Below are 21,863 nucleotides of genomic sequence, written 5' to 3' on the forward strand. Positions count from 1 at the left end.
TTTTTTACAAATATTTTACATTTTCCTGAATTGAAAAGGATTGTGAACATATCCAAGGTTTCCTCGGGGGCTATTTTATGTTGAGCCAACTATAAAGATGTGGTTTTTACATTGTTAAGTTCTTTACTTCTTAGTTTGTAATAAAATATTGGATACATTGTTCTTACAACAATATTTGTAATTACTTTAAAAAAATCTCTCACAAAAAAGAAACCGGAAAGGCGACACACTTAAAAGCTATCATTATTTATATGAATTGAATAATGGAGGAAAACAACGAAGTAACAAAATATTGTACCACCCTGTTGCAGTTTCCATCGCCTGCTGATCATAAAGATATTTTTGAAAAGCATACTCGTGCATCGCTCGTGGTGAATGCAAACCCGTCCAAATGTTGCCATATCGTTCTCCACGTGCATTTGTTGCAGTTGCATCTGCAACTCGCGCTAAGCTCCGGCCCGTCACCACTCAACACACACACACGAGTAGAGACACATTGATAGGAGGCACCAAAAGAACAACATTCTGAGACACAAACGATCGGATTGAGGAAGTGAAGCAACCTGATCGTACGGCGTGTTTTCTCTTCAGGGTGGGCACAAACTGACACACAAACACACACACGCACACGAGCCGGCTTGCCTCGAGGAAGGGTGTAAACTATGTTAATGCTAATAATAGGTAGGTCGTGTATATCTTTAGCACACCAGCCGGTCGCTTTATTCATCTTCCGTCTTGTGGTGGTGTGGATTGTTTACAGCTGATCGGGCCGACAAAAAGCGCGGATCGGGATCAGCGGGACCGAATTCGTTCCCTTCCACTTTTGAATTGTTTTATTTTCTGTAGCTTTTCAGTTGCGCTTGGGGGAGAAACGGAGCGTAAGAGTGCCAAAACCGGTTGAAGGCACAGGAGGAGAAAGGACACAGTTTTCCGATGCGGCATCATTTAATTTTCTCCTTTGTTGATCTGTGCCGCGCAATCGCCATCTTGTGCGAGTGTGATTGTTCAAAGAGATGATCATCATTTGTGAACTGGGCCCCTTTGAACGTCAGGTGTGGTCCAGAGGAGGAGAAATGATCGAGTTTTTGCGCACCAGCTTTGTGGGTTAATAGTGTAGTGATTGTTTAACAAATGTTAGTCAGTGTGCGAATTGTGCGAAATACTAAATAAATGAAAGTAAATTGGTTCAAACAAGTATGGAAAGATACAGTTTTATGATTCTAATTGATGTGTTTTTTTTAAATAAGCAAGTTTTTTACCATACAAAAATATACTATTGTGATGGATAAATTACCTTTAACAAAAAAATTATTTAAAACGATTTTTTACATTCTTTTAACCTGCAGATTAATTAGTATTTTTTCACCGATTTATTTTCTATATTGTTGTTGAGGATAAAAATAAAAGCTATCTAAATTTTTTTATCAAGAAATGACAGAAGAAATAAGAAGGAAAAAAAAAGAAAGAAAATGACAGAAGAAAAACGGCATAGTAAAACAGGTGCTCAAAAACGTGTTGGAAAATTTTTCACATGAAAATGTTGAGAGCGAAGATTAATGGACGATATCAACATTAATAAAATTTAATGGCAATCCAGACTGCACGCTTACAGATAACAAAAATAAAATGAATCTTTCCCATTTGTGTGCGGCAATTCGCCTAACGCTAAACGTGCTTTTGGTACCTTTATATGACTGTAGAATCCACTCATCCGCGTAATGTGCAGGCAAGCTGCTTGTTATGGCAAAATATAGCTAAGTTAGTTTAAATTAGTCAATATGTTTTTCACTAAGATTTTCACAAGGTTTGTTTCACTTCAAACTATACCCTTTTTTCCTAAGCTATGATCACATTTATTTCTTATCCCACCGGTAAAACATTCTATCTCCTGTCCCGTGTCTGATTTGTTAACCTTGTTTTCACATGAGATTTAAACTTGGGAAGTTTTGCTAAGATAAACCAACGCACGAGTATTTATCAAACGTTGGGATGTGATGAACACGATTTTTAAATAAACGATCACCGATTAAACATTTCCTCATCACTCTTTCACTTGGTTTTCCACAAGATTTTGATCAAAAATATGTCGCGACATTCACTAGCATACGGTAACGTTGCAAACTCACAATACTTTCATGATACAATACCACCTATTATTTCCCTCACTGATTAAAAGGAGAGCACTTTCTTTTTAGCACTATCCTATTCAAGGCTTTCAGCTGCACTGCAGCGTTTTCCCGTTCCCATGCGAGCCTTCAGAATATCCACCCGAGTCACGACAGTTTCACGCACGAACTAACGCCACGAGCCGACCGAAAGTAGGTACTGCACTAAGGGAACCAGAGAAAAAAAACCAACAGTGATCCACCGTCATCTGTTACTTGATCGCGCACTTTTCCGCCGGATCCTCGATGAAACGGGTTTGGCTCGGTTTTAATCAGACTAGATTGAGATTTTCCGCCTCTCGGAGGGTTTTTTTTTTCCACCGAGTGTCACCGACTTTTCGGTTCTCTTTGGTATGCAAAAAGCGTTGAATCAGATGTTGTTGCTGTTATTTTTCATCCGTGCTCATTATTTCCTCCCGGTTGGCCCAGATGCCAAACTTCACGCAATCGTTTATGTCACATTTGTCACCGGGAGATGTTGTATTTATCTCTTTCCGTGTGTACAGTTTCACTTTGTAGCTCGCGGACAAAACACTCGGCCCGAAATAAAAGTGAAAAACCGGATCACAAGATCACTGATCTACCGTTTCGGAATCGCACAGGACGCCAGGCCAGGGCGAAGCAGGTACGCATAGTAATGGCACGCGCGACTTGAAGTTTTCCTCTGCCTAGCGTTGGGAAATGGGGTATGTTTTCCCTGGTGCTGCTGTTTGGTGACAGGTGAAGGTGTGACCGCTGACTTCCCGAGGGATGCTGTACGCTTCAGGAGTCGTGAACACACATACACACTTAGACGCAACATTACTTTAACCTGGGTGCTTAGTTCCGCCTCCTTCCACTTCCTCCCCGTGCCTTTGACTTTGCTTTCCGCGACCTGCTAAGAATAACCGTTCGGAGCAAGTCTTGGGAAGGTTAACGGTGGCTTACTTTTGTTGACTCAAACCTACACTGAAGAAGAGGAAGATAGATTTTGATGTATGTGAGCGAACTAGGGACGACCAATTTCGCAAGAAACGGTGTAGACCATCTAGATAAAGCAGGTATTTACAAACGTATTTGTATACCAGAACCAACACCATCAACACGTTACGATTTACTTGCCAACGATTGGTCACTCTACATATCTGATCTAATGTTTTAGATCGTCAAAGAAAACCTGTTGCTAGGAAACGCGAAGCTTCTCACACGCAACCATCCTCCTAGCACGTGCTAACATGAACCGAGTTTCTTTGAAGGAAGGCTGCAATGAACTATAACGTTCTAAATTTAATCCTTATCTTGGAAGTCTTCAGCGAAACACAAAAACTGGTGGCCTCGTGACAAAGTACACTTCGGTATCCGACCGGTAATTGGCCACATCCTTTCCGATATGTCCTTTCAATGACTCATCTTGAGACTGGTGTTTTGTGGAGAAATAAAACGAAAATGTTTGGAATACCGTTCGAAGGTTCATATCCGCAAAGGGACATCCGGTGCGAACGGAATTATGGAGGACGTTGGAAAGGAAATATTTTCCTCTTATTTACTTTATTTTTACTTATTTATTTACATCTTGAGACGGGCCAAACTGAGGTCTGTCAATATTATTATTTTTATTATATTATCATTGGGGCTAAAATAAAATAAAACGCTTTTGTTCTTCGTGCTGTTAGCAAAGCATTCTAGCGCATTTAATTTGTTTCAGTCGTGAAGCATTTACTAAGAAAGCATACAAATAGGGGATTACACAAATGAACAATTCAAAACAAAACATATACATACATCATCAAACGAACTAAAACATCAACAATCGAACTAAAAGATATCCGAAACCAAACACAAACACTCGTGGGGAATATTTCAACAAATTGGTCTATTGACTGTAATGTAATTGTTATAGGAGAAACTGTCAAGACAATCACTGGTGGCTTTACATTAGGAAGCTCCGCGAGATCCTCACATTTTCTCTATCGACCAAGTTGGTGTATCAACACGGGAGAATTGAAAATTGTTTCTGAAACGGCTGGTTAATCCGATGGCCACGCGGAAGCCGCAACAAACACTGTATGTGCACGGTCCTTTCGAAATCAACTGATTCTTCCAAAACCGATGCCCGAAACAACCGAACCGTTTGAGGATGTACGGAATTTTCCCTAAGTGTGTATTTTTGTGGCTGTGTTTGTGCACCATTGTTGAGGAAAGTCATGAAAAACGAGCAAGGTCGGTTAGGGTTGCTGTCCCCGGGAGGACAGCTCGAGCGTTTTGTTTTCATGCGACGTTGACACACGCCAAATTCCACCCAGCTTTTCAAGCGGTCATGGATGCCGCTCGATGTTGTATTCGATTTTCGGTGGTGAACGGTTGCGAAAGAAGGCAGGATTTTTGTGACAACTTCGACACGATCAGCCCGATGGCGGTGGAGTGTTGGGCTACAGGAATCAACAAAAATCGAAAACTAAGCAAACCAACACTCGTGACCGTATGACGTTGCCGACAGTCGTCACAAACCTCGTGTCGCAAAAATGTACCGGGACACCAAAACAGCACGATCGCGACAAATAATGGCAGAACATACTCGCCTTGTCGAGCGAGAGGGAGCAGGAAAAAAGCTAATGATAAATAAAAAAAGATGATCATTGCTATTATAATCCATTTTAGTTTCCCACCTGCCCACGGTATCCTTTCTGTTGTGATGTTCACTCAGTCTTCTTACCTAACAAGCATGTCTTACTGCCTTTTCTCGCAAAATTACCAACACGTTCTGCGATCAATTACGTCCGAAGAAGATCAATCGATTGTGCACTTCGTACCGATCATGGTCGTAGTGAAAACAAAAGCAGTCTAACTCGTAAAAGGCGCCACTAGCAAGGATTGTTGTTTGCAACACATTCTACACTTTCGCTGCCAACGATTATGGCGACAGTTTTGAGTCTCGTTTTGGGAGATTTCCCAACACGGCTGAAGCCAGAAAATGCACGGGGTGGTAAAGCATTTACTTTCGGTTCGATTATCGCTACGCTTCCTGGCAGCTTGTGCCAAATCTCAACCCAATATGGTGAGACAGAAAATTCTCATTTTTTTACTAATGACCGATTCTCTCAAAAGTACAAGAAATGTAATTCAATAGTACTGTCTCTAAATTCAACTTGGTTCTATTTTAAGAGTTTAATAATTAATTTGTTGTTCAAAATCCTTTCCCCACATGGCATGCATTAACGATCATTCATTTTTCCTCGGGCTCAATATTTTATATGATCTTCATTTTACTTCCCTCCCCAGTGGGAGTGGGCGCTGTGTTTGGCTACATTCCTGAAAATCTCTTGTACCCTCCAAATGCTTCGACCACCTTTTCAACACGCTGCAAATGAAAAATTCCCGCTCGCTTCGTTTTAATCACTTGCAAACAAAACAACGCATAAACGAACGGCTTAAATTTATTAAGTCGCAAAACACCGTACTTTACGAGGAGTGGAGCCATGCGGCTGTAAAATTGAAACGCACCCCGGTCTTTTTGGGTAACCGTCGGGGCCGGAATGTTGCCCCATCGTTCCCGAAGGCCAAGGGTTCCGGTTGAACGATCGAGAAGATTGTCGTCGTCGTCGTCGTCGTAAACAAATGTTTTCTTTTTTCAAACCCACACCTGGACGAACCGCTTACCGTTGGTACAAGGCCGACAAAACTTTTGGAAAAAGTCTGTTCGGTTAGTTCTCAGCAATGACACAGTCTTCCTTTTCCTGTGTAAGCAGTTAGTATCTTAGGGATCGATTTTAAATCGTTCGCCGCATGATGTGTGGGATAAAAGAATCGAACATGATCGTGTTCCATCCGAACATGATCGTGCAGCCAAAAGATCCAGAAGAGATCGTCGCTTACATTTTGCAATAACGAAATTGAATGAATGAAATTGTGCAAGGGATGGTAGATTTTAGTGTCCGCTGACCGTCGGCAACTATTTTTAGTCCGTCAACAAGCTGACCATCGATTGCAGCGTGTTTATTTTTGGTCGACGACTAGACGAGCGGGAAAAGTAAAGGAGAAGTACAACAGGCAGGAATAGAATAATGGCTGAATAGATAAATGCAGCAAATGACTTATTAAACCAAACCGCGGAGAAAATAGATCAAAAAGCCTTTTGAAAATTGTAGATGTAAAAGAAAAAACTTTTAGACAATACCATGGGATACACTAACAATTTAACAATTATTTTGTAAAGAACAAAAAGGAATGAGAAACAATATGAAAAATGTTCGCTACAAGCAAAACTATGCAAGTTTCTTATCGCTATTATGCGGTCTTAAATTAGCATACATTTTCTAGCGTGATTCTGCACTAATGAAACATTTTTAAACGAACCCAACGACCAGAGGTAGCAGAGAACTATTTTATCGAACAAGTAAAGTTTATTTTAAAAAGTTAGTAATGAAAATAATTTTGAAAACGATGAGTTTTTAGTACAAATAAGGTTTATGTATCTTTGTATATACCTTGGTTAGTTTGACAGTCTTAGCCAAGATCTATGGTAGAAGGAGGATAGTATATGCGGTAGACCAGAAAGAATAATTTTGACAGTACTGTCAGAAATTGTTTACTGTTTTGAAGTTCTTCACTTCTTCGAAGTCAGAAAAAAGTGCACTCGGTTTCGAATGGTTTTTAATTTTTCTGTAATTTTGAAGCATGTAGCATTATGTTTGGTATGCCTTATTGGCGATAAACTTAGTGATGCCGTGGAGAAACCACCACTTTTGCGTGCTTGTATCGACAACTGTACCCACGTCTTGATAGGGTTGATTGCATCCGAAATCTTCCTAAACGGTTCAACCTACAACACTGCAAAGCATGAATACCTTTTACTCCTTTGTGAAGCCGCCGTAGTTTCTTCACTCATAGATTTGGATCATTTCATTGAGGCTAGATCTTTCAGACTCCAGGTACAGTAAAATCCGATCGCCATTTGCATAATATTCATTGTATTAACATAATCTTGTGTGTTTCAGGATGCAACAAACCTCGATCGGCGACCATTCCTTCACAATTCGGTCTTTTGTATATTGATTTTTTTGTTGTTGATCATCGTAAAACCATTCGGAACTAGCAATTTTCGTTTGTCTACTGCTGTTGCTTTTATAGCGTTCAGTACACACCACATGCGTGATGCAACAAGGAGAGGAATATGGATCAAAAGTCCGTTTCAAGACGATAGCAGCAGACCAATTCCATACGTAGGATACCTTGTATTTACAAACATCTTACCACACGTGATGACTATTCTAGTACGATCGCGACGCCTGGAGGCAGTGAAGGACCAATTTATGGAACTTGTTTAAATAAACACAATAAAATTAACTTAATTTAACTAAAATAACAATAGAAATTCTAAAAACTGTTTTCATTGCAAGCAAGGTGAATAGGCGTCAACAATTTAATTTATAGACCTTGGCTGAAAGAAATGTCAAACCTGTTTGACAGTCGTGATTCGCTTTTTTGTTGCAAAACTTTATCAAAAACAGAAATCATCGAACGAACTAAAAAATATCACAAATCGGTGAAAATTTTCGTGTTTTCATTGTTACGGTGGAGTATATAGATAAGAGGTGGCACATAGATTGCTACGGTATTTGTGGTTGGCGAAGTTTGGTGGAAACAAATAACTCAGCATGTCTATAACGGAGAGAATTCGACAAAGCTATTGGTTCGAAAACATTTCAAGGAAAACCATTGTTGCTACATTGGTAGCATCGTTGCTGGTAGGATGATTGTTGGCGCAAGCTTCACTAATTAGATTTATACTAATACATATTTTCCATAATCTTCTATCGTAATGGCTGCCGTGTGGCGAACAGTTCTTTACAGGATGGTGGATTATCATCGACACGGCGTCGGTGTACCCGAGTGCGTTTAACTTTTCGTACTACATTTGTGGCATTCTTGCTACCATTAGCTTTATAATGGTGAATGCAATTTCTAACGAAATGGTGCGTATCATATGCGGGACTCTCCCTTTGATGTAAAGATCGGTACCCTAATCCGTTTCATTTTCACTCATTTTCGTAGCTTCACGGAAGCGCAGGTTTTACCGGGGGCATTCTTGGTGAAAGTGGCATCAAGGTGTTCCTGTTCGCTGGCTTCGTGCTTGGATTTACTGCCATCATAGCGGCCATATGGATCATGATTGCCGATTTCGCCGTCAACGAATCTCGAACCGACAAGTATCCCGGTTACGCACTGCTCATGCATAACGTATTTATTTTCTTCTCGATGATCATCTACAAGTTCGGGCGTCATAGTGAATCTGATTATTTGGGTGGCTACTAAACACTACGCTTCACATTACGCCTACATACCAACCGCTTATCAACGTATCATAGTTTCATTTTAAAATTTTCACACTCATTCTTATCCTTATGTGATGTATTCCAAGAAATTGGTCCGAAATATCCAATCTACATCATGAAAGATAGATTCAACAGTTATCCTTATACTCAGTTTTTCACATAAAACAACATCCTAGTAGAGAAAGAGAGCCAGGGCAGGTACTTCTTTGATGGCAAAAAAGTGAACAGCTTATCCATCGCTTTCGGGAACGCATATGAGAATACATAATTGAAAAACTAAGAAGTATATGAAAATATTAACCAGCGATCCAGAAGAATTAGATGTAAACAATAAACAATTAACTTTTATTTATATACTCAAACATTGTTCTTTTGTTTACTGAGGAAATGATCAATAAATGGCGTCACGTAGGGAAGTAACTTGTTCGAATGGAAGGTATTAGTTTGTAATATTTACGTCTCCGTTCTGGTGCATGGCTGTCTATGTACGACCGGCGTCACCTCCGATCGGACAGTTGCCCTCGTTCTGCAGACACCATTTCGGCTGCAGACTGTTTGCCGCAATTCCTTCCTCTACCAAGCGCTCCCGGTGAACGAGCATTCGTGCTTCGGCTGCCTGCCAGCCGGTGCGTGGATTGCTCCAAAGCCGCTCAGCGTGGGCACTGAGTCGCGGCCAGAGACGATTATCCAGCGTGTAGCTGTCGGATTGTTCCGTCCACAAAGCAGCCTCACCACCGAGGATCTGCCGGGCGTACGGGCCACCAATGGCCATCAGATCGTTATTGTACACCTTCTGCCAGCCAATGTACGGGGCGCACCAATTGCTGCCGTCAGTAACCCATCCGGCGAACCCACAGTCCAGGTAGAGTGCGTCGTAGTTGGAAATTATAAGCCGATAGCCCTTTTGGAGCAGGTTCGTTACCTTGCTATCGTTTCCGGTCGTCCACACCTGGATGAGGTAGCGATCCTTGTCTAGATACTGCTCCAGATAGGGCGATTCCGTCAGCTTGCTCGTCCACATAAGAATGGGACGTTTCTCTCCACCCGCAGGCAGTGTGCTGTCCAGCCGGCGAAGTGCTTCCGTTTGGAAGTAGTTCCAGAGTTTCATAAAGTCAACCTCCTGAACGCCCCACTCTTGCTGTTTCATCCACGTTTTGATCGAATCCGTAGCGTTCCAGCAGCGAATCGACACTTCATCACCACCCATGTGGAACAGATCGGACCGATTAAACATGGCGTTCATCTCACGGTACACATCCTCCAGAATGTCGTACACGGCGTCCTTCGTTGGATCGAGCTGTCCACAGGGTGGTTCGACGCAATAGTTTTCCCACGGTTGATAGTTGAAGCAGCTGGTCACACCTAGCTTTTCCCATCCTTCACCCACGTGTGCCGGTGCATCCAGCTCGGGAATAATTCGTACACCACGCTCGAGTGCATATTGCACCAACGCACGTACATCCTCCGCCGTGTACACCTCCCTTTGGCTGTACGCACCGTACTTGTGTAGCGTGGGTCGGGACTTGATCACTAGTGGGAAACTTTGCGAGTCAGTGATATGCCAGTGGAATACGTTCAACTTTACCATAGCCATTCCATCGATCGTCCGCCGAAGGGATTCCAGATCGATAAAGTTACGGGACGTATCCAACGCCAATCCACGATGCGCATAAACGGGCGCATCGGAAAGACTCAGCGAGGCAACCATTTGTAATTCCGACCGAAGGTCATCGTACTGCACAAACTGCGCCAGCGTCTCCAGTCCGTGTCGGCCGCCAAAGAACGTTTTGGCGGTGATCGTGGCAAGAAGCTCTCCACTGCCTCGGGGCTTAACGGTGAGTTGATAGCTTTCGTCCGTACCATAGTTTAGCGTGAGCGAGTCGTCCTGGACTTCCAACTTTATGCGCACACTTCGGCCTCCCGTTTTCAACTGAACACCTTGATATTTTTTCTTCAACTGATTCCGGAAACGCTCCTTGTTTGCCTCCCAAAGGGAAGCCAATTGGCGCAAGTCCTCGTCCCACTCGAACCATACCTGCTCTGGGTCGATGTGTGCGAGCTCGTTTCCTACCTCGATCGAACCGGTCGGTTGTGGCCACAGGAGACCCGTACCTGGGCCGCAGAATAGACGACAAGCCGGTAGACTGATGGCCCTGCCCAGCGGGTTCGATGCTTCTGAAATGGCCGTTTTTACACAACGATCATTGACGCACTGGTAGCTCCAAACTGGGTCGCTGTTAATACCAAAGGAAAGAGAAAATTGAAATTAAAAAAGGTGTCAAAGAGTACTTCGAGTCCTTTTTCAAATTTTATCGTCTTTCCTTGTGGCCAACCTTTCGGATGCTTGTCCCACATTCGGTAACACCAAACAGACGGATACAATCACGGCAACAGCCACCAGGAGGCTCGCAATTAAAAACCATTTCTGTGTCCAAATCATATCTTCCCGATCGTACGTGGAATCGACACTATCTATCAGAGTACACTATCAGAGGTACTCATGGGGCACAAAATGCAAACAATTGAATCCCTTGACGAATGGAGGCAACAGATGTTTGCCAAACACTTATTCTTATCTTTTACACACATGAACGGTACATGAAAACCCTATACTTTACAGTTTATAATCCCTCTAATCATATTATGTGGTTTGCTTGACCAAACGAGTTCAGTGGCGTTGGCTGAAAGAAGGAAACTACTTACCCATCAGTGTCGACTGCGATAGTGTAGTAGAACGTGCCCACCAGAATGGCTGCTAAGAACCATTTGCCATTCATATTTCCGATAAGAGTTGCAATCTACAAATAGAAGGAAACGAACGAAAGTGTATTTGAAGAAGTTATCAGCAGACGAGTGTCGGATATACTGGCAACAAATTAGCAAGCGTAGGCCTTGAAGTCGACTCGGAAAGGGGAGAACTACGGCGATACTTTCACTTCTGATACCACTCCCTCTTTTCGTGATTTACACTGGAATCTACCCTTCCTATGGTTTCTGTACCACAGCGGATCAGTAAAAACACAACTTACAAACACTGTACGATACCTGTACGAACTATCTTGCCACTGCAAATGGAGCGTATCGACAGAGCGAGTTTTATTGAAAATGTTTTCTTTTTAGTTTTACTCCGTGTTGACCATCCTGCTTCTTTTGCGCTGGACTGCAAAGATGACCGGGCAATGTTCTTATTTCGATTTTTTTTTTTGCGTTCTCCTGTCTTTCGGCATAAGCAAACCGGTTTTCTTCGCTCGGGGGCCAATGTCCTGTGAATTTTTTACCATTTTTATGAACATGATCCCCATAACTTACATCAGAATCCAGAGGAAAAAGCACAACAAAACAAACACCCGTTACTTTGTTTTTGTTTATCAAGGAAATCAGCTGAGATTGATGCACACAAGCAGGATCTTAAATCAAAAATCAAAACTGAAAGGATAATTATTTGATTGTTACGATTTAAAATTTAAATAATGTTTCGATCTTGGGTTTATATGATGTTGTAGTGTTTTATGGATCGATGAAGATAAAAATATACTGGTTTTTAAATTTTGTAAAATTGGTTATTTCATGCACCATTTTTAAATGACGACCAAGGTGTTTCAAGCTCAATGTAAGGAATGTTGAGGACGATAAGGACCGGCAACACTGCTGTCAGGCTCTATCTATTTTGTTTACGTTTGCAGAAAGTTTTGTGCAGGTTCCCAAGAAAATAAGTATTTTTACGTTTAAAATACTCCGGCAGTAGTGTGATTTCTCGTTTACTTTCCGAGTGAAGAGGAACAATAGCCATTAACCATGGATCCAGCACTTTTACGCGAGCGGGAAGCCTTCAAGCGGCGGGCGATGGCCACGCCAACGTAAGTCTTTGTAGACTGATATCGCATAAGGGGATGGAAGTACCTTAACTTTATTCTTGTTACAGCGTCGAGAAAAAGGCTAAAACGGAATCCTCGTTTGCCCCGCCAAAGGATGTTAAAAAATCGAGGCCGGTTAGCGCGGCACCGAAAATCGATGCCTCAAAGTAAGCAAATCAGGTTGGTTCCTTGGAGCCAGAGCGTTCTCTAATATGTTTGCCATTACCTACAGCTACAAAACTATGACCGGAAGCTCACAATACAGATTCGGTGTACTTGCCAAGATAGTGAAACATATGCGTACACGTCACCAAGAAGGAGATGACCATCCTTTGACGCTGGACGAAATCCTAGATGAAACTAATCAGCTGGACATAGGCTCTTCGGTGAAAGCGGTAAGTAACGGACAAACGTTTGGCCATGTTGAAGTTCTATTAACTAAACCGGTCTTTTTCCCCTTTCCAATCGATAGTGGCTTCAAGCAGAAGCACTACGGAACAACCCCAAAATAGAGCATACGCCAGACGGACGGTATCTGTTTAAATCGGTGTTCAAAATCAAGGACGGCAAAAGCCTGATGCGGTTGCTCAAGCAGCACGATCTCAAGGGTCTTGGCGGCGTGCTACTAGACGATGTTCAGGAGTCATTGCCCCATTGCGACAAAGTGCTCAAGAATCGTGCATCGGAAATCATTTTCATCACACGGCCGAACGATAAGAAGAAAATTCTCTTTTACAACGATCGCACGGCCAACTTCCAGGTAGATGAAGATTTCCAGAAGCTCTGGCGTTCGGTGACGGTCGACGCGATGGACGACGCGAAGATCGACGAGTATCTCGAAAAGCAGGGCATTCGTTCGATGCAGGACCATGGACCAAAGAAACCATTGCTGCCTAAGCGTAAGAAGCTGGCGAATAAGAAACGGCAGTTCAAGAAACCGCGTGACAACGAGCATTTGGCGGACGTGCTGGAAACCTACGAAGATAATACGCTGACGCAGTCGAACGCTGTGCAAGAGATAAAACAGAATAATTGATTCGTCCGTGCCCGTTGATTGTGATACACCAACTGTTGGCACAATATGCCTGGTATACTATGTAATATATTGAATAAATAACGACTTTTTACATTGTCATTTTTCCTCTAAAACCCTAGATTCGCTTTATAGAGCCTTTTTAAATATTAAAATTAATTTAATTTTATTTTATTAGCAATGATTCGATATTCGATGACCAATTTATAAATACCCCATTTGGTACGTAACTGCACGTGCCTCAATCTAGATTGAACTTCCGAAAGCTGCCGACCACTTCAGTTAAAAAAAAACCAGTTTGGTAATTAACTGCACGCGTCCTAATCAAGATTCAACTTCCGAAAGCTGCCGACCACACCAGTATCGAGATCTGCTCGGTTACATGGATGGTGGGACGCTGTCGCACGTTTCTCGTCCACCTTCATAGCATCCAGCCCGACGATGATGTGCCTGTTGCGGTCAAGCATGTCCCGCAAGTTTTGTTTAAGCTTCGCTGCATCCTGTTTGCCACCGTATGCCGTCGGCAACATTGCCTTCAGATCGGTTTTCCGTACGAAGTCGTCCACCGAGGGGTAACACTGCGAAACAAATCGATATTGAGAGAGTGAGGGGGAACAGTTCAATGCCGTCCGGTTGGGGCTGGAAGCGTAAAGTTCTCAACCTTGAGGCGACTGCGCAGCTTCTCGCTGCAACAACTCATGACCCATTCTCCGACGGTTGCACCGAACAGCGGAAGGTTCATCACATGCACCTCCTTCATGCGAATCGGATGCGATTTTGTAACGCAATCTATGTAGTTCCTAATCTCGGTCAGAGACCACTGGGCGAAGGCCTTCATCGGCACATGCGAGTGGTCGGAGAACAGCACGAGTCCGCCAATACTGCACAGCGCATCTTCGAACAGACACTCGAATACCATCGTAAAGAAGCGTATCTGTCGAACCACGTCGTGCTGATCGATGTCCAGATTGGCGTATCGCATCAGGAACACGGTGCGACCTTTGTCGTCCCGACCCAGTGGTAGCAAAAATTCACTATCGATCACATCCTGCACCCATGGTTCCGAGGGGTCCAGGTTACCGTACCACGCCGGGAACCGTTGGCGCATTATCAGGAAACGTTCGAGCGTGTCGCAAGCGGCCACGTGGGAGAACTTGCGGACGCGCAAAAAGCGCAGCAAGAACGAGGCATCGGTGCGGGAGGCCAAGATGCTCGGGTTCTTAGCAATCCATTCGCGCATCTGGCGTAGGGCCTGTTCGACAATGGCCGGTTCCTCATGCAGTTCATCGCGAGCAATCTGTCGGTGCAGTGCTGAATCTACCGGACGGTACGAGTCGTACTCAACCGGACACTTGTTAACCTCTGGCGCACTAGGCATGGTAATCGCGGTATGCACTTCGAACGTACCGACGCCAACCGAATCAACTTTACGCAACGAGCTGCAATTAGCTACTGCAGCTCTGGCATCATGCGAATTACTTAGACGGCCCAGCTGGTTGCTGCGTAGTTTTAACGCCATGCAAGAAAATTGATCGTTCTAGATCGTCAGCTCTGCAATTGCTTCGAGATCTCTCTGGAATTACAGACAGATTTTAATATTTGACTTCTGCTACTTACAATAATCCATGTTCAGCAACAACAACTCGTCGACTTAATGTTAATGGAAAACATAAAACACCCCGCCAAGACAATTAACAGATTTCCATGCATGTTATATCAAAAGAGCTTCTGTTAGCTGTAGATAACTGTCTCAAGAACATACATTGAAAAATTAAATAATAATGAAAAAAAATTAATGTTTTTGTTTGCTTTGGATGCCTTTTCAGTTAGGGACATGTAGTGTAGTATGTTTTATGACATGTAGTGTAATGTTTTATAAACATAATTAATGTTTTGTTTGAATGCATTTTTATTTACATTTATTCTTCAAGCTCGCTAAACGCCGGTCACAGAATTGTTCTCAGAATGGTTTTTATCGTTCAAATTTAGCAGACTTTTTCCATGCAGTTCCAAAACAGTTTACCAACCTTCTTGAAAACCGATCAATTTATTTCCAAACGCTTGAAAATAGCTCCGGCCGCTACTGCATCCGGTTCTGCCCCCATCTTGTTCCAAACGGATGCATAATAGTCGATGTCAATTTCCATCTGGTCGAGCCCCAGAGTGATTTCACGCTGCTCCTCCACGCGCTTCCGGAAGGCTCGGTTCAACGCGTGCAAATCCTGCGTGCCACCATATTCCTTCGGTTTCATGTTCGGCTCAAATTGCTGACCGAATTCGGTGATGGAGGACAGGCACTGCAAATAAAGGAAAATAAAATGGTCATATTAAATGAGACCGTTGCTAAAACGAAGCTCCTGTGCATCGCCTACGGTGATTTTCTCCCGCATTTTGGGATTCGCAAATGAGACAAACGTGTCCATCGTTGGTTCGCCAAATTTGGGCAGTTTCGCCGAAAAGATATCACCGTAGCGCAGCGGGTACGTGTGACCGAACGCATCCATCATGATTCTCAGATCGGTTGTGTTCCACTTCTCCAGGTTGTTCACGGAGATGCCTTGCCAATCCATAAACACCTGGCAGCCTCCGATCTGCGTTTCTTCCCACTCGAGCAGCGTCTCCATAACGATGGCCATGTACTTGCCATCTTCGAAGGGCTGATGCTTCTGATCGTGATAGCGGGCAAATCGACACAGTCCCACCATGCGACCGGCACTATCAAATCCGAGCACACTGAAAGGTACATTGTCGAATATTTCCATCATGGTCGGATCGTTGCTGTCGAGGTGCTTAAACCAGCTGGGATACAGCTCGCGCACAACCAAGTATCGCTCGAGCGCTTCACAGGCCATCGGGACGGAGAACCTCCGAAAGCGAAGGAATCTCAGCAGGAACTTGGCGTCCGTTCGACACTTCCGGATGTGCGGATTGTTCACGATCCATTGCCGCATTTCGGTCAATGATTGCTCCCGAACCAAGTCATCTTCACCGAGTTCTTCCATAGCAATTCGACGATACAACTCCGGTAGCTCAAACTTGTACCCATCGTAGACCGAAGGGTTCTTTTCCACGGAATATGGAGAGAAGCACGGAGCCATGCTAATCAAATGGTTTTATTACATCCAGTGCGCCAATGCGACTGATCAGAGTCGCTGTTTTCGAACTTGACTTGACCGTAGCCTTACTGTGGCCAATTTATTATCATTTTCGGTGAAATTTTGACCTGCGGCTCTACTTCACCTTTTCCAAGATAATGCCATCACCAGAGATGCACTTGTAAATGATCGATTTTGATTCTTTTTTTATATTTTAAGAACAGATTTCACTTGCACTTTCTTATCGGTCAGTGTTCGGACCAGCAATGTAACATGACGAAAATAAAGACGGATGTTGCAAAATAGATTTCAGACAGTTCGGATTCAAACCGTTTCAAATTATCGTTCGAGGCTAAGGATTAAACAATCTCATTAAGAAATATTATAAGCATTTTATCAGCTATAATTTTACGATTGACGCAAAAAGACGAAAATGAACAACTCATGGATATATGGTGTTTGGGTAATTTATTTCGAATAGCTTTCAACTGAAACTGTTCACTGTTCACATTCAAACAACACAAGTTATTCGATGTTCAACGGGTTAAATACCACACTAGCCTCCTCCACGGACAACGGCTCTTTCTCCTCCCAGACAGATGCGTAGTGCTCGACATCAATTTCCATTTGATCGAGTCCCAGGGTGATCTCTCGTTGTTCCTCGATTCGCTTGCGGAAAGCTTGGTTCAGCTGACTCAAATCAACTGCGCCACCGTATTCCTTCGGCTTCATCGTAGGCTCGATGTACTTCTCAAGCCCGGTCACCGATGAATGGCACTGAAACAGAAAGACGGTTCCGTTGTAGACCAAGTTTAGGTTTTTAGGTTAGCATAGGTTTTAACGAAACTATGTTTACCTTTATTTTGTCCCGCATCTTAGGATTACCAAAGGTGAGAAGCGTTTCGGCTGCTGGAACTCCAAACTTCGGCAACCCGAAGGCATGAATTTCACCGTAGCGCAATGGGTACGAACAGCTGCAGAGGTCCATTACAAGTTTAAGCTCCGAAGAGCTCCATTTTTCGAAACTGGACACCGTGCAACCTTCATACTCTATCAGCACCTGGCATCCACCGATCTGCACTTCTTCCCACTCAAGGATGGTCTCCATCAGCATCACGGTGTAGCGACTGTCTTGTAGAGCCGTATGGTTTTCGGCGTGGAAGCGACCGAACCGGATGAGCATCACCATGCGGCCAGCGCTATCCTGCCCAAGGTACGTGAATGGATCGTACTCAAGTATCTCTTTCATCGACTTATCGTTACAATCCAGCTGCTTAAACCAGGTTGGATGCAGCTCCCTAATCGATAGGTAACGCTCGAGCGCCTCACAAGCCATCGGGACGGAGAACTTCTGGAAGCGAAGGAAGCGCAGCAGAAACTTGGCGTCCGTTCGACACTTCCGGATATGCGGATTATTCGCGATCCATTGTCGCATTTCGATCAAGGAACTCTCCCGGACCGTATCATCCTCACGCAGTTCTTCCTTTGCGATTTGACGGTACAACTCCGGCAGCTCAAAGGAATACTCTTCGTAAGCTGGAGGGTTCTTTTCGACAGAGTACTGTGTAAAGAAAGGAGCCATGTTTAAAGATGCACTTTTCGACCAGGGACAGAGCAGAGCACACAAGCAACTGATTTCATGTGATTTCGGGGAGCTCCGAGATGCACCAAACTTGGACTCATGGTTGGTCAGCTATCATGATTGGCGCAGGGCTGACCTTTTTACATATTGTTTGATACACTTTTTGTATGATAACTTTGCTGAAGTATTTCACCTTTGCGTGCACGATAAGAAACAGTGAATGACCTCGTTTATTTTCTTAAATAAATGGACTTTGGAAGCAACTACATTTCCAATTTCCTCAAGTGTTCAATCAATGTAAGAAGATGTAGCCCTTATTATTTGCTTTTTTAAGCTTTTGAAAAATATGTACAATAAAATTAAGATAATCTGAAAAATTTCAGTAATACTTTTATTCTTAAGATTTTTAAAGCATTTTTATCTCAACTGATCCGGTGTCTTCACATGTTTAGCTGTTTGAAAACGGCCCCAGTACCCGCGTCCGCCGGGAGTGGTTCCTCGGAATCCCATACCGATGCGTAGTGTTCGACATCAATTTCCATTCGATCGAGTCCCAGAGTGATCTCTCGTTGTTCCTCGATTCGCTTACGGAAAGCGTGGTTCAGCTGACTTAAATCAACTGCGCCACCGTATTCTTTCGGCTTCATCGATGGCTCGATGTACTTCTCAAGTTCAGCGATTGACGAGTAGCACTGGAAAAAAATCACATGAAAGGGTTTGGTTTTGGTTCACAATTCGGACGGAATGCTTTTAAGTACGTACATTAATTTTTTCGCGCATTTTCGAATGAGCAAACGAGATAAACGTCTCAACAACAGGGCGGCCAAATTTTTGTAACCCGGCAGCATGCATTTCATGGTAACGGAACGGAAACGAGCGACTATACGCGTCCATGATGATTTTCAGCTCAGACGTGCTCCACTTTTCGAAATTATTCACCATGCAGCCATCGTACACTACCAGCACTTGACATCCTCCGATTTGTGTTTCTTCCCACTCGAGCACGGTCTCCATCATTAGCGCCATGTATCGCCCGTCTTGGAGAGCCGTATGCTTCTCAGTATGGAAGCGCCCGAACCGGATGAGCATCACCATGCGGCCAGCGCTATCCTGCCCAAGGTAGGTGAAGGGGGCGTATCCACAGATCTCCTTCATCAACGTATCGTTACAATCCAGCTGCTTAAACCAGCTAGGGTACAGCTCCCTGACGGATAGGTAACGCTCGAGCGCCTCACAGGCCATCGGGACGGAGAACTTCTGGAAGCGAAGGAATCTCAGCAGAAACTTGCCATCCGTTCGACACTTCCGGATGTGCGGATTGTTCGCGATCCATTGTCGCATTTCTGTCAACGAGCGCTCCCGGACCGAGTCGTCTTCACCGAGTTCTTCCTTGGCAATTCGACGATAGAACTCCGGCAGCTCAAACTCGTACTCATCGTACACCGAAGGGCTCTTTTCGACGGAGTACGGGAGACTTTTCACCGACATTTTCAATCTCGTACTTTGTCACAAGTCTGCGCTGTCCGAAAAAAAATTTAAAAAATCATATTATCAGCTGTGCCTGGGCAAAAAATAAATGAAAGAGCAAATGCTTCTTGTTACAATAACCTTAACAAGTGCTTGTCAGCTTATCTGAAAATAACTTAGACTGTCTCAGTATGAAGGCGTGTGTAGGTGAGCACTCCATGGATGCCGTATTGCAACTGAAATGCATTTTTCAGAATTGCTTCGTTTTTTGTGTGTATAAAAACTTCGCTGGCACCGCCCACATAGGGTAGTTTTCATTAACTACAGGTAAATTCTTCTCCGTCCCTCGGTACCTGAGGCAATAATAGATTATAGGCAATAGGATAAACTTTCCAGGAGTGCTATAAAACTACGGATTATTGTCAAAATAGTTCTCAAATAACTTACGTTTTGGTTCTGAACCCCTAGCTTTAGTTATGGAAGGTTAGCAATTAAGCCATTACTCATGTTGACCTTAAGCATACATCGAGGAACTTCCTACACCATGCTTTCAACAGACAATGAAAAAGGAAAATAAAAAAAACCATAAGTCGCGCAAAAGGATATTTATTTACGTGCAACAAACATATTTTTTAAGCACATTTGTAGCACAGTTTTTCAATGTTTTCAAGGATTTCTCTAGTCGATGGATAACTTTTTGAATTCCTTCGCTTCAGCCATGTCCGGATTTTGCTTGCTCCACACCGAAGTATAGTGATCCAAGTCAATATCAAACTTGTCCAATCCCAGCGCATAATTTTCGTTTTGTAGCTCGAATCGTTCCCAGAATTTCTTGGTCAGCTCATGTGCATCGACCGTTCCTCCGTAGATTTGCGGCGTCATGGATGGATCCAGCTGCTCCTTCAATTTGTCGACCGTGGCGTGACACTGAAAGTGAACGTGAGAGGAAACACACTCATGTTCAACACCTTCTTTATAAGAATCTCACATCATTTAAGAATACTCACGTGAATCAACTCCCTAAACTTCGATGGCGCAAAGGTTAGCATATACTCGACAAACGAAACAGCAACTTTGGGCAGCTTGGCTGCATGTATTTCATGATATCGTACCGGGGTGAAGCGGGTGAATGCGTCCAATCCGATTTTCAACTCCGTCGCACCCCAGCCTTCAAATAAGTCCATGCTTATGCCGGTATAGTCAACTAGCAACTGAATACCACCAATCTGTACCTCCTCAAATTCGAGCAGTGCTTCGAGCAGCAAAAATAAAAACCGTCCTTCCGGCAACGGCATAAATCGCTCTTTTTCGAGCTGGACGATTTCCATCAGTAGCACCGTTCGTCCAGCGGAATCTTGTCCCAGCACGTACACTCCACCCGACTCCTGAATGCGTCGCATTTCTGGATCGCTGGCGTCGAGCTTCTTGAACCAACTCGGATACATTTCACGCACCGTCAGATACTGCTCCAGTGCTTCGCAGGCCAGCGGAACCGAAAACTTTCGGAAGCGCAAAAAGCGCAACAGGAACGGCGCATCCACGCGACACTTGCGGATGTGCGGATTGCTCACGATCCATTCGCGCATCTGCGTCAGGGCCTGCTCACGCACCACATCGTCCTCACGCAGTTCTTCCTGGGCGATTTTCCGGTACAACTCTGGCAGCGTAAACTTGTAGCTTTCCTCCACTTTGCGATTTTTATCGAAAGAGTACTCTACGCGATTCGACATTGCAGGGCGATGGTACCAACCAGTTTGATTCAGTGCTAACGACTCACTGCCGGTGACGATGCAAACTCGAGCTACTTTTATTCCTCGAAAACATTCAATTGATCTCCGGTTTGAGGCGGTACACGGCTGCAATTTAAAGCGCATAGTCGAGTCTTGGTTACTATCAAATGTTGTTATCAAAATGCAACGTTTAGTACTTCGTCTGTTGTTGTTCAGTGTATGTTCTGGATCATGGTATACGATGCATTGATTAAAAATATAAAAACTTCGACGGCAACCGTAAACAGATAATGGTCGCTGTTGAAAAATTGCTTGCATTTATGTCTTTGGAATTTCTGAATTCCTGAAAACTTTCGATATTTGATATATGACCTTTGGGGCATCCTTTTTATATTTCCTTTGGGGCATCCTAACCGTACTTGATAAATGGGGCATCCTACCTACTCTTGAAATGTGTTATTGATTAGGCTTCGGCTTAAAAAAAACGGTGTCAATTACAATTATAAGATGGGTAGTTTGCGCAGCAGACCTTATTAAAGACTAAAAGGTGACTATTCACACTTTAATTTACAATCGATGAAATTTGAATTCAGCTTCACCGTAACAGCTGGATGATAAGAATTTGA

General features: G+C 43.6%; 9 protein-coding genes across 10 annotated transcripts; 3 read left to right on the top strand and 6 right to left on the bottom strand.

The window, feature by feature from the left end:
- Window positions 1–6,787: 6,787 nt before the first annotated feature.
- On the top strand, window positions 6,788–7,499 carry LOC131281676 (transmembrane protein 267). The gene is made up of 2 exons (XM_058311023.1): window positions 6,788–7,072; window positions 7,139–7,499. The coding sequence occupies exons 1-2, from the start codon at window positions 6,788–6,790 to the stop codon at window positions 7,466–7,468; spliced, it is 615 nt and encodes a 204-aa protein (XP_058167006.1). The 3' UTR covers window positions 7,469–7,499.
- Window positions 7,500–7,639: 140 nt separating this feature from the next.
- Window positions 7,640–8,514, top strand: LOC131281078 (transmembrane protein 50A). Its single transcript, XM_058310330.1, has 3 exons — window positions 7,640–7,888; window positions 7,985–8,116; window positions 8,196–8,514. The coding sequence occupies exons 1-3, from the start codon at window positions 7,799–7,801 to the stop codon at window positions 8,454–8,456; spliced, it is 483 nt and encodes a 160-aa protein (XP_058166313.1). The 5' UTR covers window positions 7,640–7,798; the 3' UTR covers window positions 8,457–8,514.
- Window positions 8,515–8,957: 443 nt separating this feature from the next.
- LOC131282602 (chitooligosaccharidolytic beta-N-acetylglucosaminidase) lies at window positions 8,958–10,916 on the bottom strand. Its single transcript, XM_058312108.1, has 2 exons — window positions 10,810–10,916; window positions 8,958–10,710 (listed from the first exon to the last, which is right to left on the bottom strand). The coding sequence occupies exons 1-2, from the start codon at window positions 10,914–10,916 to the stop codon at window positions 8,958–8,960; spliced, it is 1,860 nt and encodes a 619-aa protein (XP_058168091.1).
- A 1,248-nt stretch (window positions 10,917–12,164) lies between these two features.
- Window positions 12,165–13,470, top strand: LOC131292073 (general transcription factor IIE subunit 2). 2 transcript variants are annotated; one of them, XM_058320776.1, is made up of 5 exons: window positions 12,165–12,333; window positions 12,399–12,497; window positions 12,563–12,725; window positions 12,803–12,994; window positions 13,091–13,470. In XM_058320776.1, exons 1-5 carry the CDS (start codon window positions 12,272–12,274, stop codon window positions 13,364–13,366), a joined length of 792 nt encoding a protein of 263 aa, XP_058176759.1. In that variant the 5' UTR covers window positions 12,165–12,271; the 3' UTR covers window positions 13,367–13,470. The 2 variants fall into 2 exon arrangements, with proteins under 2 accessions (XP_058176759.1, XP_058176755.1); XM_058320772.1 differs by having other exon boundaries at window positions 12,803–13,469.
- Window positions 13,471–13,683: 213 nt separating this feature from the next.
- On the bottom strand, window positions 13,684–14,741 carry LOC131294499 (clavesin-2-like). The gene is made up of 2 exons (XM_058322546.1): window positions 14,025–14,741; window positions 13,684–13,941 (listed from the first exon to the last, which is right to left on the bottom strand). The coding sequence occupies exons 1-2, from the start codon at window positions 14,739–14,741 to the stop codon at window positions 13,684–13,686; spliced, it is 975 nt and encodes a 324-aa protein (XP_058178529.1).
- A 664-nt stretch (window positions 14,742–15,405) lies between these two features.
- Window positions 15,406–16,461, bottom strand: LOC131294500 (clavesin-1-like). Its single transcript, XM_058322547.1, has 2 exons — window positions 15,736–16,461; window positions 15,406–15,660 (listed from the first exon to the last, which is right to left on the bottom strand). The coding sequence occupies exons 1-2, from the start codon at window positions 16,459–16,461 to the stop codon at window positions 15,406–15,408; spliced, it is 981 nt and encodes a 326-aa protein (XP_058178530.1).
- Window positions 16,462–16,983: 522 nt separating this feature from the next.
- Window positions 16,984–18,040, bottom strand: LOC131294502 (alpha-tocopherol transfer protein-like). The gene is made up of 2 exons (XM_058322548.1): window positions 17,315–18,040; window positions 16,984–17,235 (listed from the first exon to the last, which is right to left on the bottom strand). Exons 1-2 carry the CDS (start codon window positions 18,038–18,040, stop codon window positions 16,984–16,986), a joined length of 978 nt encoding a protein of 325 aa, XP_058178531.1.
- Window positions 18,041–18,480: 440 nt separating this feature from the next.
- Window positions 18,481–19,528, bottom strand: LOC131282051 (retinaldehyde-binding protein 1-like). The gene is made up of 2 exons (XM_058311439.1): window positions 18,803–19,528; window positions 18,481–18,732 (listed from the first exon to the last, which is right to left on the bottom strand). Exons 1-2 carry the CDS (start codon window positions 19,526–19,528, stop codon window positions 18,481–18,483), a joined length of 978 nt encoding a protein of 325 aa, XP_058167422.1.
- Window positions 19,529–20,185: 657 nt separating this feature from the next.
- LOC131294503 (clavesin-1-like) lies at window positions 20,186–21,237 on the bottom strand. The gene is made up of 2 exons (XM_058322549.1): window positions 20,515–21,237; window positions 20,186–20,434 (listed from the first exon to the last, which is right to left on the bottom strand). Exons 1-2 carry the CDS (start codon window positions 21,235–21,237, stop codon window positions 20,186–20,188), a joined length of 972 nt encoding a protein of 323 aa, XP_058178532.1.
- Window positions 21,238–21,863: the final 626 nt, after the last annotated feature.

This window comes from Anopheles ziemanni, chromosome 2 (genome assembly GCF_943734765.1).
Source record: "Anopheles ziemanni chromosome 2, idAnoZiCoDA_A2_x.2, whole genome shotgun sequence".
NCBI lineage: Eukaryota > Metazoa > Arthropoda > Insecta > Diptera > Culicidae > Anopheles > Anopheles ziemanni.

Coding starts and splice junctions, on each gene's coding strand:
- LOC131281676 (XM_058311023.1), top strand. CDS start 6,788: ATGGTTTTTAATTTTTCTGTAATTTTGAAGCATGTAGCATTATGTTTG. Junction 7,073..7,138: donor CTAGATCTTTCAGACTCCAG/GTACAGTAAAAT, acceptor TGTGTGTTTCAG/GATGCAACAAACCTCGATCG.
- LOC131281078 (XM_058310330.1), top strand. CDS start 7,799: ATGTCTATAACGGAGAGAATTCGACAAAGCTATTGGTTCGAAAACATT. Junction 7,889..7,984: donor CATTGGTAGCATCGTTGCTG/GTAGGATGATTG, acceptor TGTGGCGAACAG/TTCTTTACAGGATGGTGGAT. Junction 8,117..8,195: donor ATGCAATTTCTAACGAAATG/GTGCGTATCATA, acceptor TCATTTTCGTAG/CTTCACGGAAGCGCAGGTTT.
- LOC131282602 (XM_058312108.1), bottom strand. CDS start 10,916: ATGATTTGGACACAGAAATGGTTTTTAATTGCGAGCCTCCTGGTGGCT. Junction 10,711..10,809: donor GTGGGACAAGCATCCGAAAG/GTTGGCCACAAG, acceptor TGGTATTAACAG/CGACCCAGTTTGGAGCTACC.
- LOC131292073 (XM_058320772.1), top strand. CDS start 12,272: ATGGATCCAGCACTTTTACGCGAGCGGGAAGCCTTCAAGCGGCGGGCG. Junction 12,498..12,562: donor CCGAAAATCGATGCCTCAAA/GTAAGCAAATCA, acceptor CATTACCTACAG/CTACAAAACTATGACCGGAA. Junction 12,726..12,802: donor TAGGCTCTTCGGTGAAAGCG/GTAAGTAACGGA, acceptor TCCAATCGATAG/TGGCTTCAAGCAGAAGCACT.
- LOC131294499 (XM_058322546.1), bottom strand. CDS start 14,741: ATGCCTAGTGCGCCAGAGGTTAACAAGTGTCCGGTTGAGTACGACTCG. Junction 13,942..14,024: donor AGCTGCGCAGTCGCCTCAAG/GTTGAGAACTTT, acceptor TTTGTTTCGCAG/TGTTACCCCTCGGTGGACGA.
- LOC131294500 (XM_058322547.1), bottom strand. CDS start 16,461: ATGGCTCCGTGCTTCTCTCCATATTCCGTGGAAAAGAACCCTTCGGTC. Junction 15,661..15,735: donor AAATGCGGGAGAAAATCACC/GTAGGCGATGCA, acceptor CTTTATTTGCAG/TGCCTGTCCTCCATCACCGA.
- LOC131294502 (XM_058322548.1), bottom strand. CDS start 18,040: ATGGCTCCTTTCTTTACACAGTACTCTGTCGAAAAGAACCCTCCAGCT. Junction 17,236..17,314: donor AGATGCGGGACAAAATAAAG/GTAAACATAGTT, acceptor TTTCTGTTTCAG/TGCCATTCATCGGTGACCGG.
- LOC131282051 (XM_058311439.1), bottom strand. CDS start 19,528: ATGTCGGTGAAAAGTCTCCCGTACTCCGTCGAAAAGAGCCCTTCGGTG. Junction 18,733..18,802: donor AAATGCGCGAAAAAATTAAT/GTACGTACTTAA, acceptor ATTTTTTTCCAG/TGCTACTCGTCAATCGCTGA.
- LOC131294503 (XM_058322549.1), bottom strand. CDS start 21,237: ATGTCGAATCGCGTAGAGTACTCTTTCGATAAAAATCGCAAAGTGGAG. Junction 20,435..20,514: donor AGTTTAGGGAGTTGATTCAC/GTGAGTATTCTT, acceptor GTTCACTTTCAG/TGTCACGCCACGGTCGACAA.